We start from the raw sequence: 20160 nt of genomic DNA, 5'->3' as shown, positions 1-20160 counted from the left end.
AAAGGTCCCTGAGTGTCCAGAGCTTACACTCCAAACACTAAGCTACCACTTTCTATGTGCATCCGGGACACCAAGGACTCATCTCTTAAAGCACTCAACCACTGAAACAAAAATCATGGCAAACTTTAGAAGAGAAAGCACGATGCATTAAGCAGAGTTCTTATCCTATCAGGTGATATTTGAAGCTGAGGCTGGAATCATTTGATGAAGGTTCCTTCCTTTGGTCAAAACCATGTTTACCTTCATGGGTCACGTTGCTGAACTACAGACCGGCAAAACTGAGTAAGCTCAGGTGCCTGCTATTTGGCAGCTCCCAACAAATGCTCTGGCTACGCTATCATGGGACAAACGAGCGTTACCTTCGGAGGAAAACCGCAAAAGCCCTCGACTATGTGTCCAAATGTTTACTGGTCCTTACTCAGAAAAATATGTACTGATGCATACATAATTAGCTTATTAATCACACTCAACATCTTTCTGAGGGAAATACTATTAGCTATCCTACTTTACATAGTAAGGAGCTGAACCCATTGCCCAACGACGCACAATCAGTGAAGAAGATTCTACCTCACCTTTAATTCCAGAATTTCCATGAACTTGCATGCCCTGTACTTCCCGAAATTCCCTGGCCTTCATTTCTTCCTCTTCTAGGTTTCTAAATCCAAACTGAACTTGGAAAAGGGACAGCAGGCCAGGCAGGAGAGTCGGAGGTGGCAAAGTCACGCTCTCTCCAAGAGCCTCTTCCCCTGTGGCCTCGCTGCTCAGGAATCGGCTAGAGTGCCAGGACTTTTTCAGAGGCCCCCGACCCGGCGCTGCGCCTCCCCCTTCACAGCACCCGCTTACCGTGGCGGAACGGCGTCCTGCGACTCCAGGCCTCAGCCACCTGCTTTTTCAAGGTTTCCTCCGTGACAGCATCCGAAAACTTCGCCATCACCTCCTTCTTTCCCTTTTTCCCAGCCCGGCCCGTGACGGGCTCAGCAGGCCTCTTACCACTCATCTCCTCGCAAGCCGCAAGACCCACGTCACGCTAACCTAGCGGCTTTTTTCCTACGGAGACTGCAATTCCCAGAATGCCTCATTTCCCGTGTTTCTCCACCGCTATCTAATAGGAAGTACCCAAGTAAAGGGAGGCGGACCCCATACCCGACTTACCATTGGGAGCTCCAGATATTGCGGCCATCCCAGCAGCGATTGGATCGATGTTGCTCGGTCGGGCAGGCCACCGCCTCTCTACTTCCTGCCGCCAGAGGCTCTGGCTGCACTTCCGGCGTACGTACGCCTCCTCGGGCGCTTTCTTGTTAATGGCGGGCGGCGGTTGCTGAGTGGGTTGCAGATAACGGCTGCCCGCACAGGGAACGTCTCCCTGCCACTCCTTTTCCGCTCGCCGCTAGTGCCCGAGCTCGCCAGCATGTCCGTGGTGCCGCCCAATCGCTCGCAGACCGGCTGGCCCCGCGGGGTCAACCAGTTCGGCAACAAGTACATCCAACAGACCAAGCCCCTCACCCTGGAGCGCACCATCAACCTGTAAGTGCGGCCTGGCCCTCGCGCGCTGTCCTGTCGGCATCCCCTTCGTAGTGAGCGCCCCTAAAGACTCCAGTCCTCTCTTTCTGGCGCGCCCTCGGGGGATTCCGCTTCTTCGACCTCCAGCACCACGGGGCTAGAGTCCTAGTTGAGAGGGTTTTCCCTTTTCTGGAAAGATAGCTTGTTCCCATGCCCCTGCATTCAGTCATTGTAGGAAAACCCCCTTTGCTGTGAACTCATTCTTTCCTCATCTCTCCGGAGATAAGCGGCCGCAAACCGTGGTGTTTATCCTTCAGCATCGCGTGTATGGTATCGTATTGTGTGTTTTTATTTGGCATGAGTGGTATAACGTAGCATCGCTTTTGCAGTTTTCGCTTTGCTCTAATAGACTTCGAGATCTAGCTATAATGCGCGGGTTTAGTTTTTTTCCTCTGTTGCTTTATTGCGTTTCAGCTCCTGAATACACATTTTATTCGTCTGCTCAGGGCTATCTGGCTTCCCCCTATGCATTCACGTGTCTTCCCTGCCGCAGCGACAGAATCCAAGCGCCCAGGAGGGCCCATCTTGGGAGGGGGCTGCGGCTTTCATTGTGGTTGGGCTTTCAGACCGTGGCGAGGACCACAATGAAGCTCCAGAGATCCCATTGCGGGCTGCGTTTATTTTCAGCATCTTTCTGTTTAAGCTCTTCAAGCCATTGCATTTCGAAGCCGCTCTCAAAAGTAACCTCGCTGTGACAGGGAATTGACATTCGGGCTGTGTCTTGCTCAAGAAATTATGTGTGCTTTTTTTTTTTTTTTTTAATAACCTCTGAAAGTTTGTGAGGCACCGTGGTGCTGACTCTAATGGAAGAAAACGGCCAGTTTATGCTGGTCAGTATTTAAAGGGTGCAAGGATTTACTGATACTGGTGTTTCGGTAGGACACTTTAGGTGTTTCTCTATTTTATATTCAAATAAATGAACTTTCTTTCCTCAAAAGCGATTTGAAATTGAAAAGATGGTTATTGTTGTTTTATTTGACAAAACAGGTACTGGAAATTTAGGTAATAAAAATGTTGGGTTTATGAAATCTGGAACTAGTAGATATTGTACAAGTTAATATCTTTAGTTATTACACTAACATAATAGCATTTTAATTTCCTATGATGTCTTTAGAAAAATCCTCGTAATATTCCCATGAAATGGGAAAGGCTAAATGTTTTTCTAAAAAATGTGAAAGCACAGCTTCTGGATTACTTTCACTGGTAATTAGAACTAGGACTCACAATTTTCCCTTGATTTACCTTGATTATTGGATCAATTTGCATCAAGCCATTATATGGAACTAACGGTGAAAATGTTCTAATTTTTGCTCCATTAAAGTTATGGGTTAATGGATTTGCAGTAGTTTTCCTCTCCTATATAAACACAGTATTCAGAAATGATTGTGTTGTGAACTCAGTTCACGTGGGTGAGTGATGGTCTGAATTGAAAACAAGTTCTCTCTTCTCCAATATATTTTATTAGGAAGTATTGCATGAGATATTGCATGAATGCTTACTTTGTAGCCAGCACTGGGAATAATGCTGGGTATACAGGGGTGAGGAAGTAAGGTGTAGTCTCTGCTTTACAAAGCTCACAGTATGATGGGAATACTACAGATGTATCTGGGCTGGCACTCATTTCACAGCTGAAAATTCTTATATTTCATCTTGATGGCATCTCGTGATGGGAGAGCTGGCTTTTACAGTAGAGATGTGTTATAGCTGTCTTTAATTCTTTCTAACTCAGGTTGTGAGAACTAAATGTTAATATATATAAAGCATTTTCTTTTTAATTGCAGGGCACACAGTGCTGTGTGGGATTGCTGCTGCTAGTGATGAAGATGTTAGATTTAGCACTGAGTCTACTGGGGAAATTCTTAAAATCTTTAAAGCATCTTGGAAATAGTTCATTTTAGTTATTTTAGAGCTGCTTCACTTATGCCTAGAATTTGGCTTCTGGGATTAAAGTAATTTTATAAGTTTTGGCAACCTTGATTTGTTCCCCTTTCAAGAATAACTAAGTGGATTAGTTATGCTGTTGTTGATTTCTAATGCAAGGTGTTTTGGTAGACTAAATGCATTGGGGACAGACAGGTGTGGCCAAAGCATTCTTACTCAAAGGCTTATAACCAAAGGCTTCTTACTGTAAGTCTTATGATCGAGGGGTTACAAGGTAGTACCTGTGATGAAATATAAATATGAGTTTTTAAACTATCTTTAAGGAAAAAATCTTACTAGGCAAGAAGAAAACTGTCTTCAATATAAGTCATATTTTGAATTCTTGATAAAGGAGGAGAGAATATTCAGATTACATCTAGTGGGCAAAAGATTCAAATGAGGGGAAAGGAAGAATAGGGATACTGAATAGAATAAATGCAGAAGGCTAAAAGGCTTAGAAGGGAAAGAAAAGTTCATCTGAAAAAGAAAGGTATGAGAAAAGTCTGAAGATTGTTGACTGGGAGAAATAGAAAATAACTGGGGAGATGATGGAAAGTGGTGACTCAGCTTGTAGAAAAAGAGAGATTAACCATTAGCGCCCATAATTAATAGAATTTATGATTAGATTAGTAGAGGAACCCAAGGGCGCATTAGCCAGGTTGGCAGTGTTAGTGTAGCATCCATGATCTAAAACCAGAAGATTACCAGTTATTCAGATAGCCACTCCTCTAAGCATTTAAGGACTTTAAGGATACTGTCATCTGTGCTTGAAAGTTCAAGTATGAAGTAGCAGCTTGTTCTAATGAAAACTCTGGCCTTAGAGTCCAAAGAGCTAGATTCTAGTCTCCGCTGTTTTATTAACTAGTTGTTTAATTTTGGACATATCCTATTGTCTCTGAGTGTAATATATAAACTTTTTACCATGGTTTCCTTATATGTGATTGGTATCTGTCCTGCTAAGTTATGTTCTACAGTTCTCTGATGTTTGTCTTTGGATCACAGGTACCCTCTAACCAATTACACTTTTGGTACAAAAGAGCCCCTCTATGAGAAGGACAGCTCCGTTGCAGCCAGATTTCAGCGCATGAGGGAGGAATTTGATAAAATTGGCATGAGGAGGACTGTAGAAGGGGTTTTGATTGTCCATGAGCACCGGCTACCCCATGTGTTACTGCTACAGCTGGGAACAACTTTCTTTAAACTGTAAGTGTCATTGGAAATTAACAACTTTTAATAGGATTGCTGTCTCTGCAGCTTTGGAATACAGTTTTAGCTTTTAGTCATTTATCTCAACAAACACTGCTGTTAATGGAGTCTTTAGAAAGAGAAAAAGCATTTTTTTCTCCAGTGCAGTGCTCATTTATTGCCTAAGTACAAATCTGCATGTTTCTGTGTATTGTTGATGTTAGTGACTGAGCTTGATAGGAGCCCTATGAAACAAATGAGTCTGAGTTCAATTTCTAGGTGTCTTTGTATCATTACTAAGAACAATTGATATTATTTTCTGCTTAAGATGAATAGTGTTTCCTATTCTTAAAATGGGTTACATTTTTATAGATAATTGTTTAGTTTTCTCATTTAAGCTCATAAATCTCTCAATACGTGTTTAGTCCACAACTATTTGACCAGATTGTACCAAAAAGAGAGTTCTCAAATACCTAGTTTGGAAATTTTGAAAAATGCCCCATTCTTAAGATCTAGAGAATGTGGGTCCACTGCTTTCTGGGCGTTTATCGACTCCATTATCACCAGATAACGTCCAGAGAGAAAAGAGTGGGATGGACTGGTTTCCAGCAATTATGTGATATTTATGTAGCGGTACCTATTTTGTTTATTTAAAACTAAGGTTTGTGTACTGTAAGTCAGGCGACTTAACATTATGAATTCAGTTTTCTAGCACATTCTCCCCCTCCATTTGACATTAGTTTGCTTTGATTGCCTTATCATGTGATACTGAAATGTGTTATGCAGTTACTTGATAGAAATAATTATTATTGTGTTTTTTCTGTTATCCCCAAATTGTATTAAGTTGAAAGCTGAAATTCTTAACCTTTATACAGACCTGGTGGTGAGCTTAACCCAGGAGAAGATGAAGTTGAAGGACTAAAACGCTTAATGACAGAGGTATTTTTCTATTTAACCACTTTGAGGGTTTCATTAATGCTCATTTAAATACCATCAACTTAATGCATAATCAGGTTTTTTTATGTCTTGAAAGGGATGAGTTTGTTTTAACTATTTAGTTTTCAATAAATATAACTTAAACCTGAGAATCTTAGTACAATGTTTATTGTACTAAGCAAGTTGCAAGTTATACTTATACTTCCTTTATCTTAACATTATTTTACATTGATATTGTATATACAGCAATAATGGTTAATGAAACAACATTTACTGAGTACTGACTGCTAAGCACTTTAAGTGCTTTACATGCGATAATTCCTTTACTCATCATAACAGCACTAGGAAGTGGGTACTATTATTAATCCTGTTTTACCGATAAGGAAATTAGAGCACAGAGAGTTCAAGTAACTTGCTTGATGTTATACAACTAATGTGTCGTGAAGCTGGAGATTTGAATGCAGGTAGTTTTATTCCAGAATAGGTGTCAATAGAATTTTGACAAGGGAATGATTCCTGTTATATACCTGTTTTCATTTTTGCCCATATCTTTTAGGCTTTGCCCAAGTTGTGCTACTTCTTAGAAGTTGTTCTAATGTCTGTCTCTAAAGACTTGGGGCCAAATGCATATAGATGCTGGAGGTTTTTGAGATTGTAAGCTGTTTTCATTATTAAATATTTTTCTTTTTTAGCATGCAATCCCCCCACCCCCTTAGTTACAAAACTAATACATATTCTGTACAACAGGTTTGTCAAATACAGAAAGTAGGAGAGACAAAACTAAAATCACCTGTAATTCTACCACTTTGACCTATTGGTTTGTCTTTTTTGTATTTTTTAAATGCATTACAACTCTTAAATATTGTGCTGTGTTTGGACTTTCATTTACATATGGTAGATTGAACCTACCTGCTTACCTCAGCTTTTTCTCAGAACTCTACCGACAAGTAGTAAAGGGGTTTTAGAAAGGTAAAAATCCAGTAGGATTGAGGGAGTGCAAAATGAGATAGCAGCAAGAAAAAACTGTTAGAAGCTAGAAAGCAGATGAGCAAATCATAACTGACTTAGCCAGAACCTCAGCCCAGCAGAAGGGCAAGTCCAGGACCCAGCACTGTAGAACACCAGAAAGGCCAAGAAATTGGGAGTGCCTAGTGCCAGTGAAAGAGGGGGCATGCATGGACTGAAAACTGAATTGACTGGCAGTCTGTATAGGATTATTTATATACCTAGATCGTCTTCCCCACTCTGTACATTTAGGCAAATACTGGCTGCTGATTAATTCTCTATAGAGATTGAATCAGAAAACACAAAACAATGAAAAAGTTGAGGAGGTAGGGAGAATACATGAAAGTTTACATCCTGAATAGGGAAACTTACAGACTTCTACCAGTTTAATGGAGGGACATTCTACAAAATACCTAACTAGTACTCCTCACAACTGTCAAGGTTATAAAAAATAAGGAAAGTTTGAGAAACTGTCACAGTCTAGAGGAGCCTGAGGAGAAATGCAAATATAATGTGATATCCTAGATGGGATTCTGGAAACTGAAAAAAGGACATTGGGTAAAAACTAAGGTCATCTGATTAAAATACAGACTTCAGTTAATAAGGAGGTATCAGTATTGGTTCATCAGTTGTGGCAAATGTGCTATCCTTATGTAAGATGTTAAAAGTAGGGAAAACTGGGTATGGGATATATGGGAAGTCTCTGTACCATCTTTTCAACTTTTCTGTAAATGTAAAACTGAGATAAACTGTCTATTTGAAAACAAGAAGAATGCTTTTAAAAATAGAGGCAAATATTGGGGGAAAACAGCTAAAAGTTGAAAGTTATAGCCAGTGGGAGTGGTGAAGTGGGACAGGGAACTGTTCTTTCTCATTACGAATTTTTGACCAATTAAAATATATAGAATATAGCTTTGATTAACCTTAATCCTATGTTATACATATTTATAGAAATGAAAATTGTGAATTTTGCACACTTATTTCTATAGGTTGGTTAGATGGGTGATTTACAAAAGCTACAGTTGATTCTAGAAAAAACTATTGTATGCCGTTGGCTGGTGTAGGTAATTGATCACCTTTGGTTTTCCATGCATAGCAAGGACATAGAGCAGATGTGTTGGTCCTCCATGGTTATGTTGATGCTAGACTGCTAATTTTGAACTAATAGTGTGTCTTGGGCAGAGTGACACAGATAATAAATAATAAACAAATTATAGAAAGGAAATCCATGTGGGAGGCATATTAGCCATTAGTCTCCATTAGGAGTGCTGCCAAAGATATTTTCTTCACTGAAGACGGATATTCATGGCTATGTATATTTAGTTGTTTACTGCCTCTATCATTTCTTTTTGACAGATATTGGGTCGTCAAGATGGAGTCCTGCAAGACTGGGTTATTGATGACTGCATTGGTAACTGGTGGAGACCAAATTTTGAACCTCCTCAGGTTAGTGTTCAGTTACATTTGCTGGGCATTTGGGGAAGTAGGAAGCTGATTTAATTCCAGCCATTTAAAAAGATCATAGTAGAATTTGACTTGAAATTTCCTTTCTTCCCTACTTAATTTAAATTTAAAAAGCCAAGTGTTTTTTTCTTTTAAAGGAAAATTTCAAATATATACAAAAATAGAATAGTAAAAGTAAACAAACCTCATTACCTCTCATCCACCCTCAGCAGTTAGCAACTCATGGTTAAACTTCACCAACCCTATCCTTCCCCTGACTGCTCCATTCCTGCTGCCCTCATCTTGGGTTATTTTGAAGCAAATCCTAGATATAATTTCAGTTGTAAATATTTTAATGTGCATCTCTAAAAAGTAAGGATCTTTTTAAAAACATAACCACAGTGCTACCATTATCATACTAAAAATAAATAATTTCATAATATCATTAAATGTGTAGTCACTGTTCAAATATCCCTGATAGTTTCAAATTTTATTTTTATAATTTGTTTGAATTAGGATAGTCTCTTTTTTAAAACTTATTTATTTATTTTGGCTGCGTTGGATCTTCATTGTGGTGCGTGGGCTTCTCATTGCGGTGGCTTCTCTTGTTGTGGAGCATGGGCTCTAGGTGCGTGGGCTTCAGTAGTTGCAGCACACGGTAGTTGTGGCTCACGGGCTCTAGGGTGTACCGGCTTCAGTAGTTGTGGCGCACGGGCTTAGTTGCTCTGTGGCATGTGGGATCTTCCTGGACCAGGGTTCGAACCTGTGTTCCCTGCATTGGCAGGTGGATTGTTAACCACTGCACCACCAGGGAAGTCCCTAGGATAGTCTCTTAAGTCTCTTTTTCTTCTGTAGGTTGGCTCCCTGTTTTTCTTTTTTTCCTTGTAATTTATTTGTTAATGGAGACAGGCCATTTAAAGTCCTTAGTGTTTTCATTGCTGATTGCATTCCCCTGGTATTATTTAACACATAGCTTTCTCCTCCGTGTCCTATATAAATTGCTTAGTTAGATCACGAGACTGGATTTGGGTTCAGTTTTTTTGCGAAGTGGGTACAAGGCTTGTCATAGGTGGTATATTATTTATCTATTGCTGTATACGTATTTTCCCAGAACTTAGCAGCCTAAAACAACAGACATTTATTATCTTAGTTTCTCAGGGTAAGGCATCTGGGAGCTGCTTAGCTGGGTGGTTCTGTCACCCAGCTAAGTTACGGTCAAGTTCTTGGCCGGGATTACATTATCTGAAGGCTGGACTGAGGCTGAATTATCTGATCCGAAGCTCACACATGTATTTGTGAGCATACCTCTCATTTCCTCCTGGGCTATTGAACTGAAGGCTTCAGTTCCTTGTTGGCTGCTGACCGAAGGCCTCCCTCAGTTGTTGTGAGAGCATCTCCATAGGGCAACTCCTAGTAAGACAGCTGGCGTCCCAGTCTGTTATAACCTAGTCTTCGCAGTGACATACCATCACTTCTGCTGTATGCTACTGGTCACACAGACCAACATAGTACATTGTGGGAGGAGATACCATGAGACAGGAATCATTGAGGGTGATCTTGGAGCCTGGCTACCACAGGTGGTATTGTTTACTTCCATCAGGAATTTTCTAATGTCTGGTTGTTTCTTTTCATAATGTTAGTAGCTCATGGGTAATAGTTTCCTAGATCTATTAATTAATCAGGATTGTGTTCCTTATGTAAAGAAAAACTTACCAATTATTTGTTACCCTGAGGTATAGTTTGTGTAGGAAGAAACAGATGCTTCTTTTCCTCTACTTACTGGTGTTCAGAAGAATGAGTTAATTTCTTAGCATCCTCCAAAGTCATGACTTTATTCAAAAAGAGAGTGAGACAAAGACTTGGGTGCAGGTAGTTTGTTTGGGATGTGATCCCAGGAAGCAGCAGAGTGCAGGGAAAGGGAGACCAGAAGCAGCAGAAGTTGTTTTTTTTTTTTTTTTTTTAAAAGGTACATAATTGATCTTATTACACCTGTGAGTAACTGGATTGATCCTGCTAAGGACCATGAGGGATGCACCTCAGAATTGTCTGTTGGAAGGATGGAAGGCCAGGGACTTCCATCTCCCATTGGATGAGGGTTGTAATAACTCCCTTGCCCTTTCATGTTGAGACCTATCACTGGTTGAGAGAATTTCCAGGGCTTTGGAAATGCTTTGAGGCTGAAAAGCAAGAGTGGGATGTTGGAAGCAAGCAAGGGAGCTTTTTGACACTTTAAAGCACAGCCTCCCTGAAATTTGAGGTGGGATGAGAAACCGATGAGAAGCACAAAAAGCATCTCTTTTGGTGACCTTTTAAAGTGTCGTTTGACCTAAAGGGTTTCAATATATTTGATGTATTTTAATCCATTATAATGATTGCTAATGTTACTAATGCTCAAATTTTCCTATCTTTTGACTAATGGGAGCCTTAGTAAGTTGGAGCCTGAATTCTTCTGACAAGGCTCTATGCCTTTGATAACTTCTTTGCATGATAAGATGTTCCAGGTCAAGAATTGCACAGAATATTAGCCAAGCAGAGGACTGTTCTGTTTGTTGTCTTCTGACTCTGGTGTAGCTGCAGGATAGAAAGAGAAGGTGCTGTGGAAGCTGGTGCTCATGCTCACTACCTGAGAATTGTCTTGGCGTTAGGAAAGTATAATTTCATCTGGAAATAGTGAAGTTTCTGGTCCAAAGATAAATAGAACAATTATTATAAACTTTGTTTGGTTTCTTGAACATTCCTTGATCTAACTGGCAAATGCTCAGTAATAATACCAACATTTTCCAGGCTACTTTTCTGAATACCTTCATTCACCTCCCCTACCATGGTTCTAGGACAGTTCTCTTAATTCACTGAACCCTAAGCTTGGCTCTGTTAGTACAAGATATGACATAAGGATTGTGTGTTTATTTAGTAAATTTAGGGTATTGGTTAGGTGTCAGTGGGAAAAGAGCATCACACCATGTCCCTGGTCTTTTTGTGTAAAGTGCAGTTGGCTTAAACACCAAGATGAGGAATGGAAAAGAAAGGCTTAAACAAAAAGGAACATATAGCCTCGAGTAGAAGAAAACTGGGGTAATGCTGGTCACTGGTTTGGCCATGGTTTGGGAACTTTTGTTGTATGTGAACCATAGGTCTCACTGTGCTGTTCAGGCTCTTCTCACTTCTTTGTCTCTGTTGCTGCCAATGTGCCTGTTTTTCATGATTGTGTAGGGTACCTCCAAAGTCTAGGATAACTGTCTTGATTCATTATACCCTAGGGATGGCTCTGGTACATAATTATTCTAGCCAGAGTACTGGTTGGGTGCCATTGGGACAGCATAGTGGGAAATAACATAGGCTTTTATAGTTAGATGAGAGTTGGATAGATTCAATTGAATCCTGGCATTGCTGCTTAGCTGTATCATCATGGGAAAGATACTTAGGCTCTCTGCACAAGTTCCTTACATAAAATGGGGGTGATAATACCTCCTTTTGGCAGCCACTGTTTTTATCCTCCTTTCTCATTACGCCTATTTTCAGCACTTGTTAATTCCCCTGCCCTCAAATACTCCAAAAGAAAAGTAGATTTTTCTGAATGTATTATGGGGAGATGTAGGAGAGGTTTTCATTATACGCACACAGAACAAAAAGAAGTCTCTATCTTAGACTTGTAAAATTCTCTGTGTTAAAATTCTTCTTTCTCAGGTAGCAACCTTCTCTCTCTGATTCTCTTCATCCCTTTAAATTCTTCAAAATATTTTCTCATTTTTCACAAGCAATTTGACTTTGTCCAGCTGACAAAGACGGCTCACCTGGTGTTCCTGCAGCATGTGTCCCATATGCGTGTGTGGTTGTTGTGGGGAGGAATGTCCTGTTAAATACCTCACGGGCTGTATTTAAACTTTTAATATAGTAAACATGTCCACATCAAGATTCTAGAAAATTTAACTTAGTGATATATTTTTAAAAGACAACTTTTATTAAAAACATTAATATCAGACTTCATTGTGTTTAAACTTCTCAAGCAATAAATCCTATGTGTACATATTTAATTGTCTTGAACAGTTGAATGGTTTACTGCTTGATATTTTATATTTATTAAAGCATTTATTTATTAGTACATCTGTTAGGTACCAGATCCTGGTAAAGGGAAGACTAGAAAGGATTCTTCTTCTCCAAGCAGTTTACAGTATATTGGGGAGTAAACATGTAAGAAATAAATGAAGCCATGGTATACATGTTAATATTTTGTTGGGGTTATGAGTAACTTGGTCTCAGAGGGCTGATATTTGAGCTTAATGTCTGAAACAGGAGAAGTTGGTCAGTGGAGGCATGGGAGGTATCAGGGATGTCTTGGCAACTACAAATTATTTTCTTGTTATTTTAGTATCCATATATTCCTGCACATATTACAAAACCTAAGGAACATAAGAAGTTGTTTTTGGTTCAGCTTCAAGAGAAGGGTAAGTTATTTTGTTTTTGAAGGCAGCCATCTAAAAACTTTTGCAGTGTAATTTCAAGGATACTTCTATTTGTGTTTTTCCCAAGTTCCTTGAATTTGGGGATTTATCATTAAACTAAAAGCACATACCGTTTTTATACAGAATTACCTACTTTTTCTTGGATCTGCCAGTCATGTTACAGGGAAAAGTAAGTAACTAGAGCCTAAAATACCAGATTATAGTATTGTTAATAACTGTTTAGCTGTTTGTATTGATTTTCACATTGTGATAAACTGAAAATTTTAGGAGACAGATGAATTGATTTTTTTAATATAGTCTTTAGCTCTGTTGTGTATATTAACAAATAATTACTTCATTTTTTGTTACTTTTAAAATGGAATACAAAATGAATTAGAAGCTCAGGGGTCTTCTCCCCCTTCTCCCAGGGCCAGCACTCATAAGGTGCTCGTGGTTGTTAACAGCATAGATCTCTTTGGAGAGTCAGTTTCAAAGCTGTGACTATGAACTTTGCTTAAAAGACACAACCAAAGTGTGTTAATGAGAGTTAACTTTTTCCTCAAAAGTTTCTCAAATGTAAAATTGGTTATACTTTACTAGCGAAGTAGAAGCAGTGATTATATAAGAAAATACAGAAAATGAATACTGTTTTATCTTATTTTAGCCTTGTTTGCAGTCCCTAAAAATTACAAGCTGGTAGCTGCACCACTTTTTGAACTGTATGACAATGCACCTGGATATGGACCCATCATTTCTAGTCTCCCCCAGCTTTTGAGCAGGTATGGAAAGTTGGATGTTTTGTGGTTGATAAGTCTAAACTGCCAGATTTAAAATAATCCAAGCCACTTGAGGAGGAACAGTTCATAAATTTTGGTCTTCAAGGAAACTAAGACAGTAGATGGATCCTTAGGTCTTGTGCAGATTAAGCCAAAGATTAAATATGACTGTGTCCTCAGACCCTAAGTTGCAGCATGACATTCTGGTGTTTGTGCATCTGTTCTTCCCCAAATCTGATATTCTCTACAGTTAAGTTTGAAGTCTTCATTCAAAGAAGAGATGGTAAAATAGTAGTCAGAAATGTATAATAAATATGAGGATAATAAATATGATGGGAGTTACGTATATAAAAATGTGGAGAATTGAATCTCTAGGTATAATACATATTCTTTTTCCATTTGGAAATCTATTCAGGCCCAAGTTGGGGCATGTGGGATTAAGTCCTGAATTTTTACATGGAATTTGATTTTTTTTTTTTAAGGCAGATGGAGTGATGAGAAATGTGTGTTGTTTTGTTTTTTAAATTGACTTGTACTGGTTGAGGTCCTTGAGTCAATCAGAATAACATAGTGGTTAATAATATGGATTCTACATGGATTTGAATTCCATCTTCACTGCCTCCTGGCAATGTGACCTTTGACAAATTATTATACCTGTTTCTTTATCTGTAAATGCGGATGGTAGTCCCAGCTTCATAGAATTGTTAGGACTAAATGAAATAATACATATAAAGCGCTTAGAATAATGCCAGGCACCTGGTAAGTGCTTAATAAATGTTAGTTTAAAAAAATTTTCAGTAGTGATTTTGGCCTTCTATGAAAGCTTGTTTAGTATGAAATTGGTCTTTCTATTTTGGCACAGAAATCAGACTTCATCTTTTGCTCCTCTGCTTTGGTCTGCTGATGGGTTACACGGTGAAGTATGGGATATGAAAAAAGAGTCATATTATTCATTTATTTAAACACTACTTATCAGGTAACAGGAATTGTGCTGAGTGGTCAGAATACAATGAGGTATAATAACTTTTCCTTCCCTCAAGGAAAGTGGATAATTAATCAAATTTACACTCTTAAAAGTTTTTAAATTGTAAGTATTCAGCGATACCGTTATATAATGTGTAAGATGTGACAGGTGGAAGAAAAGGGTGTCTCTGTGTAGAAAATGCCCAAAATGTCAAGGGAGGGTTGAAATGTCCAAATAAATTTCTTTATCAACTAAGGTAGAAACTATGTAAATAATACTGTTTTTAATAAAGATATTGTTCTTTTTAAAATTCAGGTTCAATTTTATATACAACTGAACTCCTGCGCAGCAGAGAAGTAAGGGAAGCCATCTCTGTGAGCACAGCTATACACAGTGTAGAGTAAACATGCTAGAAAAGTTTTTTTGGTTTTATCTCTTCCCCAGTCCCTAATTACCACCTACTTTCTGTTGTTTGAATGGTAAAGTTAATATGAAAAATTTGATTGTGGTATAAACAAATGTGATAATGTTTAATTTACTTTTGGTTCTACTTATACTTTTTTGTACAACATTAAAGAAAGTGGACTTCTTTCTATTTGTTTTTCTGTTGTTGTTTTGTTTTTTAATTTCACATTAAACTTGTAAAATTCTTACAGGCAAGGATTGCTTTTCCCCCACTAGGCAGGTGAATGTTAAGAGACAATGGCAGGTTTAGGTCAATAAAGTTTGTGGGACCCTTGCTCTGATACCATTCTTGGGGGTATACTCCAAAACCGTGTTGCAGATCTTTGTGATGAGGATCTTCTGTTACTTTTGGGAGCTAGATTTGCTTGAGTGAGTCCAAGGTACAACTCCTGTACCAGTTTTACACTCTTAATGAGTTGTATTAGAGCAGAACTCCCAGTGTATTACTGACTAGTACATTTTATACCAGTATCACCAGATCTTACTTCACAAACAACAGATCCTAATTAAACAGACGGGAAACTATTAAAATTGACTAGGCTGGGGAAAGTTTTGGGCATTGGTATAAAAAGAGAGAGATCCAGCACTCATTAGAACCCTCCCCCATAATGCACAAATTCCAACATTTGTGCTGTTGGAATTTATGTATCTTAGTTATTCTTACAACCGTGGTAAAATGGTGATCTGTGAAGGTGAAAGAAGTTTCTAAAAGTGGGTCTGTTACGTTTTGAACTCTTGGATTGTAAAGTTAGTTATTTCAATTGACGTGAAGTTACAGTGAAAGAGATGAAAATTTGGTTTTAACAAGTGACACAAAGCCTTTTCAAAAATATTTTGGAATGATCTGAATCAGAATTAGATTTTGTCAGCCTAAGAGAAAAATACCAAATTAAAAAATCTTTTAAAAACACTGCTAAATTAGGATCAAATTTGAGGGAATTAAAAAATAAATCTTAAGGCAAAAGAGTTTGCTGGTCATGTTATTGCTTAATGGTATATTGTGTATGCCTTATTACAAATGATTGACTGTAGGTTTAATGTAGAGGAAATCTTATAAGATGCAGCTACTTAAAGAGATTGACACAGTTAATGTTTTTAATAGATAGAAATGACCTTTTGGTTAGTTGTATGTCTTTATGGTACTGACCACAGGGCTGTTCTCCTGAATATTGGGTGATGTGAAAGATACATCATACATTATTCCCTATTTAGACTTGAGAAAATCAGACCAAGAGCAGTTGAGCAATTATGTTTATAAACATTCAAGTTTATTTAGTTGAGGTCCTGTCAGATCTTCACACAATTACGTATCTAATAGTGACTATAACTGTGCCCATGCTTAGTAGTAGGTGAGCACCGGTCTCCAGGACCAAAAATGACCAGGGATCTCCTTTGAAAAAGCCCCTAGTTTTGTGGACAGTCATCCTCCTTCAAGTGTAACAGTCCAGCCCTTCTGGTTTACATTCACTTGTTTCTAACTTAACTGTAATTTTACTGGTGAGCTCACTGATGAATCCTACAAGATTGGGGAAGGCAGAGATGGAGATGGCTCGATCTAGCCCACCTTCCATGATTGTTTCTGGAATCCAAGTGAAAAGCTGCAGTGATGACTTGCAGGTGTGTTAGCTCCTGCCATTTGGGGAGAGTGAGGAGAGGCAGACTTTTTCTTGGTGTGATTTATAAAGTGCTGTCAGTAAGGAGTGTTTGAGTTGAAGAGTCATCTGATTCGAGGCCACTTGTGTCCTTTTGTAACTTAAGCTTTGACCTAGAAATTCTTTCTTGAGCATTACTTCCCAGTTGTATAAGTGCTTGAGTCAGTCATCCATACCCTGGGGCTTAAGTGAGAAAAACAGTAAGTTGGCTGAGTTAGTAACTTTGGAATATAATAGATCTGGTTTTGAGTGTAAAATTCATAACACAAACACAAATTTTTAAAACTTGTATTTGAACTGGTTAGTTATAGTCGTATCCCAATGCTCTCTTGTTAAGTTTCCTGATGAAAATAGTAGAACTAGGGAAGTTCAAATTTGATGTATTCCATTAGAAAGAGGGTACAAGGGTACTGTTTAACACTTGCATTAGGTAAGTTCTTATCACACTTCTTCAAGAACCAACAGTCTTAAAATGTGCATTCCAATTTTCTAAATAATAAATACTGACTAGTTTTTAAATGAGCTCTTGATTAACTTATATTTTTGAATGCCTTCTATATTCCAGGTTTGTTTGTAAATGAGAGCCCACTTTTGCATTGTATAATTACAATATATGCCGTGTTCTTTTCCCTGAGTAATCTGAGTAGTGAATACTCTATATAAGACTACTAAATGGCATTGGAAAATACTCAGTAGGTTGAGGGAAAAACTAAAAAGTTTTACTCAAATGTTTTAAATCATATTTAGGATTGACATCCCTTTGAAGAAAAGTGAAATCTATTTTTTTCTATGTGATGAAGACTTGTGATTTTTTAAAACTAGATAATACTTAAAATAGCATTATGATAATTCTGTGTATGAATTTGTACTTTTAACAGTAGTTAAGACTTCTTACTTTTTATCATTGTCTTCCCTTGTAATTAGCATTGTATGGTTCAGTTATTATTATTATTTTTTATTTTTTTTTTTTTGCGGTACGCGGGCCTCTCACTGTTGTGGCCTCTCCTGTTGCGGAGCACAGGCTCCAGACGCGCAGGCTCAGCAGCCATGGCTCACAGGCCCAGCCGCTCCGCGGCATGTGGGATCTTCCCGGACCGGGGCACGAACCCGTGTCCCCTGCATCGGCAGGCGGACTCTCCCCACCAGGGAAGCCCTATTTTGTATATTTAAGGGTTCTGTTAAGTTAGCATTTTATTTGGATAAAACATACCCAAACTAGCCAGTCTGTTTTCTTACATGGTTAATTAGAAGTGAGAGGTAGAGGTCCTCCTTTAAGGCAATCAGCTTAAAATTCCCTTTCTTAAATGGTGCGACTCTTACACTCTCAGGTTTTTAATGACTTCATTTTTTGAGATGAAATTCGTGGAGTACCTTTTCCATGTTTGAGTTCTTCAAACCTGATGTTTTCACTAGTTCATAGTGTTTGGAACAGTATGTGCCCATCACTAAGACTGCTTCAGAGAGTGCAAAATTTTGTATGTCCCATTGTCAGAGAAGGCCTAGTGGGTTTTACTTATATAAGCTGACTGTAATACAAGTCAGCTTATATAAGCATGAGGTTTGATTTCCTATAATTATTCCACATGTTTTACATTACTCATTATTTGGGTTAAACTGGACTCATTTGAAGCAGTTTGCCTTTGCTAAATATGTAATGACAAGTATAATACTGTAATTTGACTTGAGCCATAAAACACATTTTAATATTAGCTTGTATTTATCTAGCTTGTTTTTGTGAAAAAACTGACTAAAACCTAAGTAAATCTAGATTAAGCCAGTTTAGATGTAATTTGTATTTTAGTGATAGATTGTATTGTTAAGACTAGAGCTAAATTGAGAAAATGTATTATGTTCTGTTAAGGGAAAGATCAGCGCATTTAAAAACTTAAACTTTGGTTGCTGTGTTCACATCATAATGTACAAGCATCATTTATAATTTGGCTTTGAGAATTTCTCTGGCATTAAGTTTATAGAAAAATGTATAAAAGAAACAAGTTTTGGTTATATTTTTATATTTGTAAAGTAAAAGTTTGATTAAAATGGTCACTGTTCTTTTTTTATTTTATTGTCATTTCAATAAAAAAAATTAGAATGACTCTGTGATTTTGTGTGTGGCTACTAATCTTAGCGTGCCATTAGAAATCCTGCACGGTTCTTTTTCAGTATCATTGGCCAGAGGCCATTACATTAGGTAAGAGACAACTTGAATAACAGCAAGGGCTTGAAGACCTGGGACATCCATGTTGCCCTCCCCTTGCATTCCTCCATTGTGTGTTGGCAGTTGTCTTAGGCAGATGCGGTTTCCTGCAATGTGAAAGGGTCATTGGATTTGGAACCTGAAGACTGGCATTTAGAAGTTGCCATGCAATTTTGTTAACTGTGTTATATCATTGGGGACTCAGTTTCCAAAGAGAGTATTGACTTTAGTTTTTTTTTAATCAAACTTGCTTGGTGGTCATGATGTGCTGTGACACCATGCTTGCTACTTTTGTAATATTGGGTTGGCCAAAAAGTTCACTTGGTTTTAAGTAAAAATTTTTCATTTTCACCAAGAAATTTATTGAACAATGTATTCGTTAACCTTATGAACTTTTTGGCCAACCCAGTACTTTGCAATTTAATTTCATTATTGTAATAGAAATGGTTTACTCAAAACGTGAGAATATATGTGTAATAAAACCATAGCCTTGAGACTTTATATCTGAACAAAAGTTGAACAAAACCTGATACAGTTATTGCAGAGTTTTTCTGAAAATTTTACTAGTTTATAGCAGGCACCAAAGAGCTATGAAAAATTATGAAAGAAAAGCTAAAAACTGAAATGTTCCCATTAACTTACTTTTTTCCCTATGAACTTGATAATTTTTCCCCTCTGCTAGATTTAGTAATGGAATACATTGGTCCAGCTAATGAAAACACAAGCAGAATTCCATGGGAGCACAATGAAGGCTACTGGATTAGATGATGAAGTTCAGTTCCTAGGCTGCTGAGAACCTTAAACAACACCCAGACTACTCAGCATTTCTCACGGGATGGTGAAAATCAAATGAGGTCATGAATATAGAAGGCTTTTGGATATTTTTAAAAATGAAAAGAGCAATAATGTATCTAGATATGAATCTTCACAACTCTGGTTTGTCTGAAATGTTATATTTATTTCCTTTAAATCAAACCAAATCAGAGCCCCCGTCTCACAAAATGGCAGGGAATTCAGTCTCAGTCATTATTGGGAATAGGGGACCTACCCAAAGTCATACGAATCCAGAAAGCGTAAATGGTACTCTGAAATGAAGGTGGGGGTGGGGAGACCTCTAGCTTCCATCATGGACTCCATGGATATTTGTCCAAGCTGAACTAGCTTCTTAAGTCTGGATCCATTGCCTCCCTGCCACACTTGGGCCTTAGGATGCAAATGATGCAGGTGGCCCCTATGCCTATGGTCCAGCCTTCCTGGCCACACTAGTAGTTATCTCCCTGAGTCTGGTCTCCTTTCCCACTCCTATCATGATGTAGGATGCAGTACAAAGAACCAGGAGCATTGGTTGACTTTAGAAGGTGGGTTCTGTCCTTGAAAAAAAAATCCTTGAGGGAAGGATGTGCAAAAGCCTGGCTACCTTCTTGGAATGGGTGAGGACAAAATGTTGGCAGAACAAATACTAATTATCCCAGTGAGATGTCCAGATGCAAACCTTTAAGATCTTTTAAAATGCAAATAAAAAATAACCTTATATAGTTAGGTTAATGTCACCTATTCTCATATTGAATCTTCAGAAATTACAAGCTTCTAAAAGTATAATATTTAGACTATAGTTTTT

General features: G+C 38.2%; 2 protein-coding genes across 4 annotated transcripts in view; one reads left to right on the top strand and one right to left on the bottom strand.

The window, feature by feature from the left end:
* The window catches only part of OGFOD1 (2-oxoglutarate and iron dependent oxygenase domain containing 1), a 30397-nt gene extending 29291 nt beyond the window's left edge, over window positions 1-1106 (bottom strand). Inside the window, exon 1 of the mRNA XM_004286372.4 lies at window positions 844-1106. Within this exon, the coding sequence (XP_004286420.1) occupies window positions 844-997 (154 nt within the window). The 5' untranslated portion in view covers window positions 998-1106. The remainder of the gene's footprint in view (window positions 1-843) is intronic.
* Window positions 1107-1251: 145 nt separating this feature from the next.
* NUDT21 (nudix hydrolase 21) lies at window positions 1252-19478 on the top strand. 3 transcript variants are annotated; one of them, XM_004286371.4, is made up of 7 exons: window positions 1252-1524; window positions 4483-4683; window positions 5541-5604; window positions 7963-8052; window positions 12416-12491; window positions 13153-13267; window positions 14544-14823. In XM_004286371.4, the coding sequence occupies exons 1-7, from the start codon at window positions 1409-1411 to the stop codon at window positions 14563-14565; spliced, it is 684 nt and encodes a 227-aa protein (XP_004286419.1). In that variant the 5' UTR covers window positions 1252-1408; the 3' UTR covers window positions 14566-14823. The 3 variants fall into 3 exon arrangements, with proteins under 3 accessions (XP_004286419.1, XP_033273458.1, XP_033273459.1); XM_033417567.2 differs by lacking the exon at window positions 14544-14823 and adding an exon at window positions 14127-14522 and having other exon boundaries at window positions 1275-1524; XM_033417568.2 differs by lacking the exon at window positions 14544-14823 and adding an exon at window positions 19225-19478 and having other exon boundaries at window positions 1276-1524.
* Window positions 19479-20160: the final 682 nt, after the last annotated feature.

The sequence above is a fragment of the Orcinus orca genome, chromosome 20, assembly GCF_937001465.1.
Source record: "Orcinus orca chromosome 20, mOrcOrc1.1, whole genome shotgun sequence".
Lineage (NCBI taxonomy): Eukaryota > Metazoa > Chordata > Mammalia > Artiodactyla > Delphinidae > Orcinus > Orcinus orca.
The sequence above is the reverse complement of the archived record's forward strand: the minus strand, read 5'-3'. Positions and strand labels throughout refer to the sequence as shown.